This window comes from Eleutherodactylus coqui, chromosome 9 (assembly GCF_035609145.1).
Source record: "Eleutherodactylus coqui strain aEleCoq1 chromosome 9, aEleCoq1.hap1, whole genome shotgun sequence".
NCBI lineage: Eukaryota > Metazoa > Chordata > Amphibia > Anura > Eleutherodactylidae > Eleutherodactylus > Eleutherodactylus coqui.
Window position 1 is genome coordinate 79,434,344 of NC_089845.1, and position 14,446 is coordinate 79,448,789.

Sequence of the window (14,446 nt, forward strand, 5' to 3'; positions counted from 1 at the left end):
ACCCCGGAATTAGCGGTCGCAGGCGGATTTGCCGCAGTGAAATTTCGCAGGGAATTTCTATGGCAAATCCGCCCTGTATGAACCTAGCCTAAAACTGTTATAAAATAATGGACCTTTATTCATATGTGTCTCTCTAATCATCTCCTAGTTTTGAAAGCTTATGTGAATCTATCTTCTATCCTTTTAGATCGCGCCAGAGTAATAGGAGGTTTGCCAGATGTTGTTACCATACAAGAAGGAAAGGTAAAGCAATATAAAGGATAACAAAAAATCATGTTGATCTTGGAAATGAACATAGGTCTGTCTGTAAGAAGCAGGAATACTGCAGGCAATGTCTTGGCCTCATCAGCAGTGGAAATATAATCTGTAGTAGGTCCTGCCAAGTAGACCACAGTACAAGCATACTGATTCTAAGGGCCAGTTGTTTGGAAGCAGTGTCTTTATAGTCATACTATATGATTGGTGTGCTGATATTGCATTTGAATATATTAAGGGGCTCACAATAACAATAATCCTGTAGTAATAGAGAGAGCCTGTTGAGTAAATGTACCACATGGGTCAGAGGCGTAACTTGAAGCTCCTGGGCCCCAATGCAAAACCTGGAAAGGGGCCCCCAACTATAATGCTTTATTCATAGTACTGGGCTCCCTATATGGAGAAGAGAGGCCTTATGGGCCCCCTAAGGCTCCTGGGCCCGGGTGCAACCGCATTCCCTGCATCCTCTATAGTTACGCCCCTGACATGGGTCATTCTTTCCTAATATACCATATAGCAGCGACATGGCTACAGTGTATTACTCAGTGCTTTATCATATGACGGATATGCTGCACTATTTAAATCATATTGGAAATTTTCCACAAAATATCAAGAGCTTCATCAACTGCCCTTTTTTATCCTAAACAAAAAGGGTGACAAAATCATCACCGTATTTTGACATATGGGCGAGTTAACTATTTCTGAGATACTTAAACACAGGCAAAATTTGTATCCTTCCCACATTCAAGCAGTTTCCAAAACGCTGCCTATTTTTGTTTGAATATCTAGTAGATCCCCCCCTCTCACAATGAAGATGATCATGTTGAACAAACATTTCAATGCATGAGCCCACCTGTTCTTTACACTGACCCTGTATCTATGCTGTAACCTTCTAGGCACTTAACCTGACATGTAACGTCTGGGGTGATCCCGTTCCTGAGATCACCTGGCTGAAGAACGAGAGGGAACTGGCTGGAGATGACCACTGCATCCTTAAATTTGAGTCTGGAAAATATGCCAGCTTTACCATTACCAGCGTCGCTACATCCGATTCTGGCAAATACTGCATTCGGGCAAAGAACAAATATGGCACTGAGACTAATGATTTTACTGTAAGTGTGTTTAATCCTGAGGCTGAAGAAGTAGCGGAGGAGGAGGCTCAGACTGATGCTAAGAAAAAATAACTAGAAGGGAAAAATTAAGGAGCGTAGAATGATGTTAAGTGCTAGTAGTGTGTGAATTTGTCGTTGCTTCTTAAACCCCTCTTAAGATCTCTCAGCAGTGCAAGTTTCCAAGGTGAATAATGCATTCTCCTAATGCACACTAATAGTGTGTCCTGATTTATGGGGAAATCCTGGGAATATGCACTACTGGGAGGATTTAAGACATGGTTTGAGAGACAGCGGCTAAGTAATTGACTCCACTCCTTTAACCTACCTCTTTTCTAGATTGCAACTAAAAGGGAGACTGTCACCAGGAAATCGTTTTAAGTTGCTTTTATAATGGTAACCAGTCTGAGCCCAGCAGGGAACACATGCTTTTACCAAAAAAGGGCTTATTGCATTTATGGAAATTCTTTCTTTAATCAATGCGCACCCCATATGCTAACGATGGGCCTTGAGTCAAAGAGGTGTTGCTAATACGTTTCTGAGTCAGCACATCACTCTTCAAACCTGGCCTCTTGTCCAGTTGGCTGTCACCTCCGCGGGCCTGTACATTTTCCCTTCACATCCACCATGAAGCAAGGTCTACTCATCCCAACTTCACTGGCGCATGCACGGGAAGACAAGTCAGAAGTATGCGCAGGATTTCATTGCTAACGTACAGACCCGGTAGAGCAGTGGTAGCTGGAGAAGAGGCCGGGTTTGAAGAGTAACACGCCGACTTGGAGACATCTCAGAGACACCTATTTGACTTGAGGTGGATCATTAGCATATTGAGTGCATATCGATAAAACAAAGAATTTCTGAAATTGCAATAAGCTTTTTTTTTGTAAAAGCCTGTGTGCGCACCTTACTTGATTGAAGCTGGTTACCGCTATGGAAGCAGTTTAAAAACGATTTTCCTGGGGACAGGTTCTCTTTAATTAACTGAGGCAACTTAAAGTATATTTGTCACCTGCACACTGTGGGGCCATTTTTTGGGTTGAGACAATATTTATATCTATACACTTGCAGCTAATGACTTCACTAATGTTCATTCTCCCATTATACATCAGCAGGACTATTGGCTCAGCCCATGAAATAACACTCTACAGTGATAGGAGGTGGTTAATAAAGTTTACGTAAACTGTGAATTAAATCCTTTAGATCTAGATACAATATATAACATAATAATGGAGGCAGACTTTCATATGTTCCCTTATATCTAATGATAGCATTTGTCTTTCACTCATTGTCCATTTTTACTTCACTCCCCTTAGCCTGATTATTTAGTCTTTAACCCCCCAAAGCATAATCTTGGGAAATTCATCCAAACACTAAAAACAAACCTAAAGCAACAAGATTCAGCTACAAAACATTTAAGAACATGTCTGTTCTGCTTTAAATCTCAACCCTATTTAGCACGTTTCACCTGTATCGTCTGATTAAAATAGATCCCACTAGTTTGGTCATACTCTGTACCCCAGGGCCATATACACACAAATGAATGTACTATTAGGATTTTTTTCTCTGCTGATGGCAATGTTTTATTATGGAAAAGTAATTCTGAACATGCGAAAATATCTGTACATGTATAGTATTTAAAGAGGTTGTCCCGTTGTAAACTATTGATGACCTGCCCTCAATATAGATCATCAATAATTGATCAGCAGGGGTCATTCGCCAGGGAACCCCACTAATCAGCTGTTTTCTGGGCTGATGCACTTAGGTGCTAAGCAGATTTCTGCACTAAGTCAACAGCTCTGTTCCCACTGCAGTGGCCAGGCTTGGTATTGCAGGCACTGAAATAAATGGGAACGTGCCTTAATAAACAACCCGGGCCACTGCAGTGAGAACAGAGCTGACTGCTCCCTGCAGAAATCAGCTCAATGCACAGGCATACCAGTGAACACCTGATCAGCAGAAGTTAGTGGGCTACAAAACCCTACTAATCTACTATTTACGATCTAACCTGAGGATAGGCCATCAATAGTTTACAACTGGACAACCATAGGTCTACGTGTCTATGCCTGGCAAGACTATGTACTATAGAGAAAACACTTTCAAAATCTAAAGTAAAAAAACATCACTGATGACAAATTATTTCTTATGGCTTTAGAAAGTGAGACTACAAGTACTATCATATCGGAATGGGGTGAGGTGGGTAAAAGAACTGGAGTCCTGTTCAAACTAAAATCTATACGACAGTTCTACATAAGTGTGTGTTACAAACCCCATTTTTACTACCTTATTCCTTAGTTCTCTGCAGTTAAATCTATGCTTAGTCTGTGGTGCCCTCTTGGCAACAACCCTCTTCCTGACAGCTTAGCAGATTCATAAAGAAATTATGTAAATCGAATACTTTTTTATAAGGTATCAGGTGTAAGGTATTAAAAAAAATTATCACATTTTTAAAACACACGAAAGAGTATTATGGCAGAACGCAATAACTAGGGAGGATTTTGAAATGTTCTTGTTATAGGGGTCTAATGAAACAGTGCTGTAGTCTGTGTAATATCATACTGTACTGTAATATCACCAATATACTGTATCCTTCATTAGCATTCATTCTCATTTCTGGTAATCGTAGAGTATTCAGTCACTGTATGTGTCCTATCACTGTTCACTAATAAACTGAGCACATATTTTCATCTCTACCTCCACCATTGTTTCACTGTGTGTCCTTCTTTTGATCCCAAACGTTCACCATCTGCACCATGTGTTACCAGTGCTTGGATTGCAATGATCTTCACTAAGATATCTCACAAACCTATCATTTATAGCCACTTGTGTCGTCACTGAAAAACCAGGAAAGTTTTGTGGAAATAATCGGACAATGTTAGCAGCACTACAATAATATGTATTTCACTCTAATATGAAACTTCATGTTTAACATTTAACCACTGGCTGGTCTGCAGGTCAGTAGATGATGATATTTTTAAACATTTTAAATGATATGGAGAATAATATATAAATGTCAGAATATTGCAGTAGAATATATTCAGCAAGTCGTTAAGATCATGATCATTTTTTTATGTTTATGCAAAGCAGACACTTTTACGAGCACTTTCAGGAGGGGCAACAACATGATGCCCATAAAAAGTTAAACAAGTACTGTAGTTGTTTAGAGAGCCCCTGGAACAGCTACCTGAACCAGAGTGCAGGATGCTTTAATCTGCTGATCTGCTGAACTGGATGCCTAGTAGTGCAGCAGGAAGAGAGCTCAGTGTTTTACTGGCTGTCTTCCAATCAGCATCTAAAGGTCCCCATACATATTAGTCTACAGTTAATAAGAAGGGATGAGTTCAACCAAAAGGATCATTCATCAGGTGATATTAAAAGGGGTTGATTGGTCACAAAATGACTTTTTAAAATTAAATCCAAATGAGTTAAAACGATAAAACAAATGGTATTTACCTATCCTCAGCCCCAGCGGTCCAACACTGCAACCCCACGATCCAACCAGAAGTCAGTCAATCCTACCGCTGCCTGTCAATCAGAGGCTGCAGCATCAGCGCTTACAACCTGGGAGCCACAATGTCAGGGGTTGAGAATGGTGACGCTGCTGTCTCTGATTGGCAGGCAGTGATCACCTGATTAGCTCTGTCAACACGTGTTGATTGCATCGTTGGATCGCCAGTATTGAGGACAGGTAAATACTATTTGTTTTATTGTTTTAACTCATTTGGATCTAATTTTTGAAAAGTTAGTTTGTAGCCGGCCTTCCCCTTTAACAACAAACAATTTAGACGACTGATGACGCAGTGCCATTGTCTGAAAAATAGTCTGCCATTTTTGAAATATTCCTTCTTTTGTTCACACATGATATTTTCTTGAAAGAACATTCCCAGGAAAACTGTTTAGCCATCATGTTATGTTATTGATCATGTATGGCCATTATGAATGAATGACACTGTAAATATGGACTCGGTTGTGTATGGCTGAATTTACAAAACACTCATTCACCAGACAATCATTCAATCAACGGTTGTACAGCTTATCAACTTACTTATCTCTCTATCTTCGATATATCAAACACGACAAAGTGTCAGCTCTACGTACAAATAATGCTTTATTTCCTTTATAGACAGGACATCATATAGCACAGAAGATACAAAATGATCAAGACTAGAGATGAGCGATCACCAAAATGCTCGGGTGCTCGTTACTCGGGACGAAATTATCGCGATGCTCGAGGGTTCGTTTCGAGTAACGAACCCCATTGAAGTCAATGGGTGACTCGAGCATTTTTGTATATCGCCGATGCTCGCTAAGGTTTTCATGTGTGAAAATCTGGGCAATTCAAGAAAGTGAACGACACAGCAACGGATAGGGCAGGCGAGGGGCTACATGTTGGGCTGCATCTGAAGTTCCCAGGTCCCACTATTAAGCCACAATAGCGACAAGAGTGCCCCCCCCTCCCAACAATTTTTACTTCTGTAAAGCCCTCATTAGCAATGCATACCTTAGCTAAGCACCACACTACCTCCAACAAAGCACAATCACTGCCTGCATGACACTCCGCTGCCACTTCTCCTGGGTTACATGCTGCCCAACCCCCCCCCCCCCCACGACGCAGTGTCCACAGCGCACACCAAAGTGTCCCTGCGCAGCCTTCAGCTGCACTCATGCCACACCACCCTCATGTCTATTTATAAGTGCGTCTGCCAGTGGAACCGCAGGCACACACTGCAGAGGGTTGGCACGGCTAGGCAGCGACCCTCTTTAAAAGGGGCGGGGCGATAGCCCACAATGCTGTACAGAAGCAATGAGATATATAATTCTGTGCCACCGCCATCAGGAGCTGCACACGTGGGCATAGCAATGGGGAACCTATGTGCCACACACTATTCATTCTGTCAAGGTGTCTGCATGCCCCAGTCAGACCGCGGTTTTTTATAAATAGTCACAGGCAGGTACAACTCCGCAATGGGAATTCCGTGTGCACCCACAGCATGGGTGGCTCCCTGGAACCCACTGGCTGTACATTAATGTATCCCATTGCAGTGCCCATCACAGCTGAGGTAACGTCCGATTAAATGCAGGTGGGCTTCGGCCCACACTGCATGCCCCAGTCAGACTGGGGTTCTTTAGAAGTGGACACATGCAGTTACAACTCCGTGTGGACCCACAGCATGGGTGGGTGCCAGGAAGCCACCGGCGGTACATAAATATATCCCATTGCATTGCCCATCACAGCTGAGGTAATGTCATGTTTAATGCAAGTGGGCTTCGGCCCACACTGCATGCCCCAGTCAGACTGGGGTTCTTTAGAAGTGGACACATGCAGTTACAACTCCCTGTGGACCCACGGCATGGGTGGCTCCCTGGAACCCACCGGCGGTACATAAATATATCCCATTGCAGTGCTCAACACAGCTGATATAACGTCAGCTGTAATGCAGGTGGGCAAAAAATTAATTGGATTACACTGTAGGCGAGGGCCCCCAAAAATTGGTGTACCAACAGTACTAATGCACCTCAGAAAAATTGCCCATGCCCAACCAAGAGGGCAGGTGAAATCCAATAATCGCTTTGGTTAATGTGGCTTAATTTGTAACTAGGCCTGCAGGCAGCCCAGTTAAAATAAAAATTGGTTCAGGTGAAAGTTTCAACGCTTTAATGAACATTGAAACGTATAAAAATTGTTTAGAAAAATTATATGACTGAGCCTTGTGGCCCTAAGAAAAATTGCCCGTTCGGCGTGATTATGTGAGGTTTCAGGAGGAGGAGCAGGAGGAGGAGGAGGAATATTATACACAGATTGATGAAGCAAAAATGTCCCCGTTTTTGATGGTGATAGAGAACGATGCTTCCATCCGCGGGTGCAGCCTACGTATTGTTTAGGTATCGCTGCTGTCCGCTGGTGAAGAAGAGAAGTCTGGGGAAATCCAGGCTTTGTTCATCTTGATGAGTGTAAGCCTGTCGGCACTGTCGGTTGACAGGCGGGTACGCTTATCCGTGATGATTCCCCCAGCCGCACTAAACACCCTCTCTGACAAGACGCTAGCCGCAGGACAAGCAAGCACCTCCAGGGCATACAGCGCGAGTTCAGGCCACGTGTCCAGCTTCGACACCCAGTAGTTGTAGGGGGCAGAGGCGTCACCGAGGACGGTCGTGCGATCGGCTACGTACTCCCTCACCATCCTTTTACAGTGCTCCCGCCAACTCAGCCTTGACTGGGGAGCGGTGACACAGTCTTGCTGGGGAGCCATAAAGCTGGCAAAGGCCTTGGAGAATGTTCCCCTGCCTGTGCTGTACATGCTGCCTAATCTCTGCGCCTCCCCTGCTACCTGGCCCTCGGAACTGCGCCTTCTGCCACTAGCGCTGTCGGATGGGAAGTTTACCATCAGTTTGTCCACCAGCGCCCTGTGGTATAGCATCACTCTCGAACCCCTTTCCTCTTCGGGTATGAGAGTGGAAAGGTTCTCCTTATACCGTGGGTCGAGCAGTGTGTACACCCAGTAATCCGTAGTGGCCAGAATGCGTGTAACGCGAGGGTCACGAGAAAGGCATCCTAACATGAAGTCAGCCATGTGTGCCAGGGTACCTGTACGCAACACATGGCTGTCCTCACTAGGAAGATCACTTTCAGGGTCCTCCTCCTCCTCCGGCCATACACGCTGAAAGGATGACAGGCAAGCAGCATGTGTACCCTCAGCAGTGGGCCAAGCTGTCTCTTCCCCCTCCTCCTCATGCTCCTCCACCTCCTCCTCCTCAACGCGCTGAGATATAGACATGAGGGTGCTCTGACTATCCAGCGACATACTGTCTTCCCACGCCTTCGTTTCCGAGTGCAAAGCATCTGCCTTTATGCTTTGCAGGGAACTTCTCAAGAGGCATAGCAGAGGAATGGTGACGCTAATGATTGCAGCATCCCCGCTCACCTGGGTAGACTCCTCTAGGTTTCCAAGGACCTGGCAGATGTCTGCCAACCAGGCCCACTCTTCTGTAAAGAATTGAGGGGGCTGACTCCCACTACGCCGCCCATGTTGGAGTTGGTATTCCACTACAGCTCTACGCTGCTCATAGAGCCTGGCGAACATGTGGAGCGTAGAGTTCCACCGTGTGGACACGTCGCACAGCAGTTGGTGCACTGGCAGATTAAACCGATGTTGCAGGGTCCGCAGGGTGGCAGCGTCTGTCTTGGAGTTGCGGAAATGTGCGCTGACCCGGCGCACCTTTCCAAGTAGGTATGACAAGTGTGGGTAGCTTTTCAGAGAGCGCTGAACCACCAAATTAAAGACATGGGCCAGGCATGGCACGTGCGTGAGGCTGCCGAGCTGCAGAGCTGCCACCAGGTTACGGCCGTTGTCACACACGACCATGCCCGGTTGGAGGCTCAGCGGCGCAAGCCAGCGGTCGGTCTGCTCTGTCAGACCCTGCAGCAGTTCGTGGGCCGTGTGCCTCTTCTCTCCTAAGCTGAGTAGTTTCAGCACGGCCTGCTGACGCTTGCCCACCGCTGTGCTGACACGCCGCGCGACACCGACTGCTGGCGACGTGCTGCTGCTGCTGACACATCTTGATTGCGAGACAGAGGTTGCGTTGGAGGAGGAGGAGGGTGGTTTAGTGGAGGAAGCATACACCGCCGCAGATACCACCACCGAGCTGGGGCCCGCAATTCTGGGGGTGGGTAGGACGTGAGCGGTCCCAGGCTCTGACTCTGTCCCAGCCTCCACTAAATTCACCCAATGTGCCGTCAGGGAGATATAGTGGCCCTGCCCGCCTGTGCTTGTCCACGTGTCCGTTGTTAAGTGGACCTTGGCAGTAACCGCGTTGGTGAGGGCGCGTACAATGTTGCGGGAGACGTGGTCGTGCAGGGCTGGGACGGCACATCGGGAAAAGTAGTGGCAACTGGGAACCGAGTAGCGCGGGGCCGCCGCCGCCATCATGCTTTTGAAAGCCTCCGTTTCCACAAGCCTATACAGCAGCATCTCCAGGCTGATGAATTTGGCAATGTGCACATTTAACGCTTGAGCATGCGGGTGCGTGGCGGCGTACTTGCGCTTGCGCTCAAACAGTGGCGCTAGCGACGTCTGGACGCTGCGCTGAGAGACATTGCTGGATGGGGCCGAGGACAGCGGAGGTGAGGGTGTGGGTGCAGGCCAGGAGACGGTAGTGCCTGTGTCCTCAGAGGGGGGTTGGATCTCAGTGGCAGGTTGGGGCACAGGGGGAGAGGCAGTGGTGCAAACCGGAGGCGGTGAACGGCCTTCGTCCCACCTTGTGGGGTGCTTGGCCATCATATGTCTGCGCATGCTGGTGGTGGTCAGGCTGTTGGTGGTGGCTCCCCGGCTGATCTTGGCGCGACAAAGGTTGCACACCACTGTTCGTTGGTCGTCAGGCGTCTCTGTGAAAAACTGCCACACCGTAGAGCACCTTGACCTCTGCAGGGTGGTATGGCGCGAGGGGGCACTTTGGGAAACAGTTGGTGGATTATTCGGTCTGGCCCTGCCTCTACCCCTGGCCACCGCACTGGCTCGGCCTGTGCCCACACCCTGACTTGGGCCTCCGCGTCCTCGCCCGCGTCCACATCCTCTAGGCCTACACCTACCCCTCAGCATGCTGTATTACCAGTAGTGCAGAAACAGAACGCTGTAATTAAATGTGCCACTTATTGGCCTGTGGTTGGAGGCTGACTTCGCTTACGGAACGCACAGCAGAGCCAGGAAATAATTTTGCGCAAGCCTGTTGTAACACTTAGCTGGCTGCGTATGAATTAGGAGGACAACTACACCCAGCACAGACCCAGTACACTGAGGACAGTCACAGGCAGCCCAAATAGATTTTTTTTCCCAAATGTTTTTGGAAAGGCCCACTGCCTATATTCAATAAATATGTCTTCTCTCCCTGCGTCACCACTACTGGCCCTGGAGAATGTAAAATAACTGCAGACTGTTGCACTGTGGACAGGAATACAGCGGTGATGTAAGAGGCAACACAGAGCCAGGAAATAATTTTGCGCAAGCCTGCTGTAACACTTAGCTGGCTGCGTATGAATTAGGAGGACAACTACACCCAGCACAGACCCAGTACACTGAGGACAGTCACAGGCAGCCCAAATAGATTTTTTTCCCCAAATGTTTTTGGAAAGGTCCACTGCCTATATTCAATAAATATATGTCTTCTGTCCCTGCCTCACCGCTACTGGCCCTGGACTATGTATAATTACTGCAGGGCGCAATGCTCTGCACGGCCGATATACAAAAAAAAAAAAAAGTGCAACACTGCAAAAAGCAGCCTCCACACTACTGCACACGGTTAGATGTGGCCCTAAGAAGGACCGTTGGGGTTCTTGAAGCCTAAAATACTCCTAACACTCTCCCTATAGCAGCTCCGGCACCAACAGCACTTTCCCTGATCTCTGTCAGAACGCATCTGTGGCGAGCCGCGGGAGGGGCCGATTTATATACTCGGGTGACACCTGATCTCGCCAGCCACTCACTGCAGGGGGGTGGTATAGGGCTTGAACGTCGCAGGGGGAAGTTGTAATGCCTTCCCTGTCTTTCTATTGGCCAGAAAAGCACGCTAACGTCTCAGAGATGAAAGTGAAAGTAACTCGAACATCGCGTGGTACTCATTACTAGTAACGAGCATCTCGAACACGCTAATACTCGAACGAGTATCAAGCTCGGACGAGTACGTTCGCTCATCTCTAATCAAGACCGCTTGTCAGTAGAAACGCGTCTTCTGTGCTATGTGATGTCCTGTCTATAAAGGAAATAAAGCATATTTTGACGTAAAGCTGACACTTTGTCGTGTTTGATGTCTACAATTGCGCTTCAGGACTTACGTCTGGGTCTAATGCTCCGTACATATATGCACGCATGACCCTGGACTTTCCCGTTATTGAGGAGCTGAGCTGACTATTTCTTTTCTTTTTACATTAGCTTCAGATATAGCAAGATGTACATGTTCTGTATAGAGAGTACACTACATAATTGAAAATTTGCCCACAAATCCGCCATGTTTGAATGTGGCCTGAAAGAGTGCTGATTGAAGCCGCTGTCAGGCGTGGCTCTTCTGGTAGCTCAGTTCTCTTATTCAGAAGAAGCCATTTACGGCACGTCCAAGCACCAGTTTCCAGCAGACCACATTGACTTTAGTAGGGTGCACTGGAGTTGCACAGGTTTCTGTAATTTTTCAGGGCAAGAATGACGAAAACCACGACAAATCAATTCTAAGCCAAGCATGACATCCGACTATCATGTCTTGTAATGTGACTGGTACTGATAACATATACAACTCTGCAGGAATAAATATGACAGTAAGGCCTGCGGCACACTTGCCGTGTGTCCAAGTTGTGCCAGAGAGGCTTGGGGGCCAAATGAACACCTGCCCGCGTGCTGTCCTATATACGGACCGCACATTGGCATGCATCTAGCATGTCCTAATTCTCATCCTTGATACGAACAAGAACAGGACATGCAATGAGTTATTTCACATGGACCATTGGGCTGTGGGAAAAAACAGCAGTGTGCATAACCCTATAGGCTAAATTGGGTCCATGTGCACGGACAGCACATGGACATAAATCCTCTAGTGTGCCTGGAGGCCTAGTAGCTATAGATTCTTGCAGAGAGGTTATCCTCACAGACCTCTTATCTTAATAGAGATTGTCTCTACCTATGCAATCATTTACCCCAACTATAGGCAATACTCCTATTGCAGCAACTGCTTTTAAATAGTAGGGGAATGTAGAGCCATCACAGGCGGCAAGTGAATAATCCTAATAAAGGATGATAACAAGTGAGAAAACGCTTACACAAGTATATGCACACTTCCTGTTTTTTGTGGTGTTTTTTGCTTTGATTCTATGCAACACTTACAAACAAAACAAAATTAGATTATGTAAATACACCATTTTAGGGTTTCTATGGGGCTTTTCCACACTAGTATCATCAATATTAGTCTTAGTTTATTCTACATTTCCATTATTGTTCCAAGCGTGTATTTACATGGATGATTTATCACACATGATTTCTATGCATTGTGAGATGCACAGTAATCACACGTTAAAAGCATCCATTATTTTAAATGGGTTAATTTACATGAGCGATTTTTCTCTTGGACCAAGAGTCCGAGATAGAAAAATCGCAGCATGCCCTGTATTTGGGCAATATTGTCCATTATTTCCTATGGAATGGAAAAAAATTGCATCACACTCACATGTCATGCAATGTGGATGCGAGTGCAATGCAATTTTAAATTTTTTTTTACTATTGAAACAACATGTAGTTTTCATGCAATAATGCATGTGAAGTGACGCGATATGTTTTTCTTGCAAAACACATCACACTCGCATTTAAAAAATCGCAGGTTTGCAAGTGCAATATTGGTCCCAGTTTCTAGGACCGATATCGCACACATATAGTTCCTGTGCAGCTGTGCCCTTCCTTACCTTTCACCCTAGATTGACATATCCTAGAATCAATGGCATGAGAAAACTAACTTGGGGGGGGGGGGGGCAATGTGACTGCGTTACTCTGTTGGGAGATGTGAATGCCATATGTTTCTATATGTGACCTCTCAGTGGTTATGATGTAAGCACTGGCCTCAAGGGTTTTGTAGCAGTCAGAAAGGTCTTGAACTTGTATTGTGAGAAATTGGAGTCTTTAACGAAATTTGTGAAGGTGAGGATGGAGACGGGTACCATGGATTAAAATACATCGACTTACTATAACATCACAGCTGCTCGTCATGGCTGAAATGTCCTGATCTTTCCTCATATACCATCCCTTTGTGTAGATAAAAAAAAAATTGGAACAGGGAACTTTTTAGCTTTTCTACTTCTTACATACCCAAGACGTCCCTGCTGATACAGGATGGTGGTTGAGAACCGTATCAGAAAACTACATGTCGTTTTACCGCAAACTCTCCCTGTTTTACGAGTCAGTTATTGGCGGCGCACCTGTAAAACTATGTGGCCAATAACCACGTTGCAAAAACTGCAGCAATTTGCAGTAAAATCATGTGCAGTTCTCAGACAGCGTTCTCATCCACAACCTGAGAATGTTCTGACTTCTCCTCTAGGAGCGAGATGTTATCAGCCTAAATACATATTTCCATCGGAGTCTGTTTAATACCAATCTACACAAAGTCCTGAGCAGGTGACACCAGATAACTATAGTGACAAAGGCGATTACATTATTGACCGATGAAGTCCTTGGGATTAAATCTCCATTGAAAGGAGAGTGATAAGAAAATGATGAGATCTTGACTTTTACAAGAAAGGCTGATGAATTCAGGATGGCAGCGGCTCCTTCACAGAGCGCTTTTCAGTGTTTTTAGATGCTTGTAGAAGCTGCCATGCAATCCAAGAGGTTTTAGTAGTGTTTTTTTTAACAAGCATTGTGGGTGCCATCTTTTTTTTTTTTTTTTTTTCTATATATATATAACATTTTAAGAATGCGTTTTTTTCTGATGTCTTTGACGTTCCATAGAGAAACCTTTAGAAAAAAATTCCATAAGAGCATGCTGCGTTTTGGGGAAAAACAGTGACCTTAATAATGTCACAAACCAAAATACTTTGCATGTAGAAGTAGAGCTTTCTATATTTTAATCTAGATGCTCTCTGGCTGCAGCAGGTTTGACCTCAGAAAAAAAACACCATGAAAAAAAGCAGAAAATGCCATGTGTGAATGCCGCTTAAAACTGACATTGTTAAGCCTTCTCTGAGCATGTACATATGTCTAACCACTTTGCTGTCATTACTGTTATCACTGACAACTTTTCTACTAAACGCACTTTAAGGCCTTCTGCACACTAGCGTATATGGAGCAATGTGCTGTCCATGTTAATGGCCCAAATATGGCCCCATTATAACCTATGAGGCTGCGTACATGGACTATAGAAAAACAACTCATCACCTGTCCTACTTCTATCCATATGATGGACCTACTAATGCATGTCATCGTGCAGTCTGTGTATAAATCGCGCAGCACATGGAGGCCTTAGTTTTTGTTCCGTGTTATATGCTTAGGCGTGGTGATGCTTTATAATGACAGTGATTGGCTGCTGGTATCTAAACTGCTAGTAATAATGCATGGAAG

General features: G+C 45.5%; 1 protein-coding gene across 1 annotated transcript in view; it reads left to right on the forward strand.

Moving 5' to 3' along the window:
* Positions 1-4,060, forward strand: part of MYOM1 (myomesin 1) — a 102,482-nt gene extending 98,422 nt beyond the window's left edge. Inside the window, exons 36-37 of the mRNA XM_066579605.1 lie at positions 188-243; positions 1,152-4,060. Of these exons, the coding sequence (XP_066435702.1) occupies positions 188-243; positions 1,152-1,439 (344 nt within the window). The 3' untranslated portion in view covers positions 1,440-4,060. The remainder of the gene's footprint in view (positions 1-187; positions 244-1,151) is intronic.
* Positions 4,061-14,446: the final 10,386 nt, after the last annotated feature.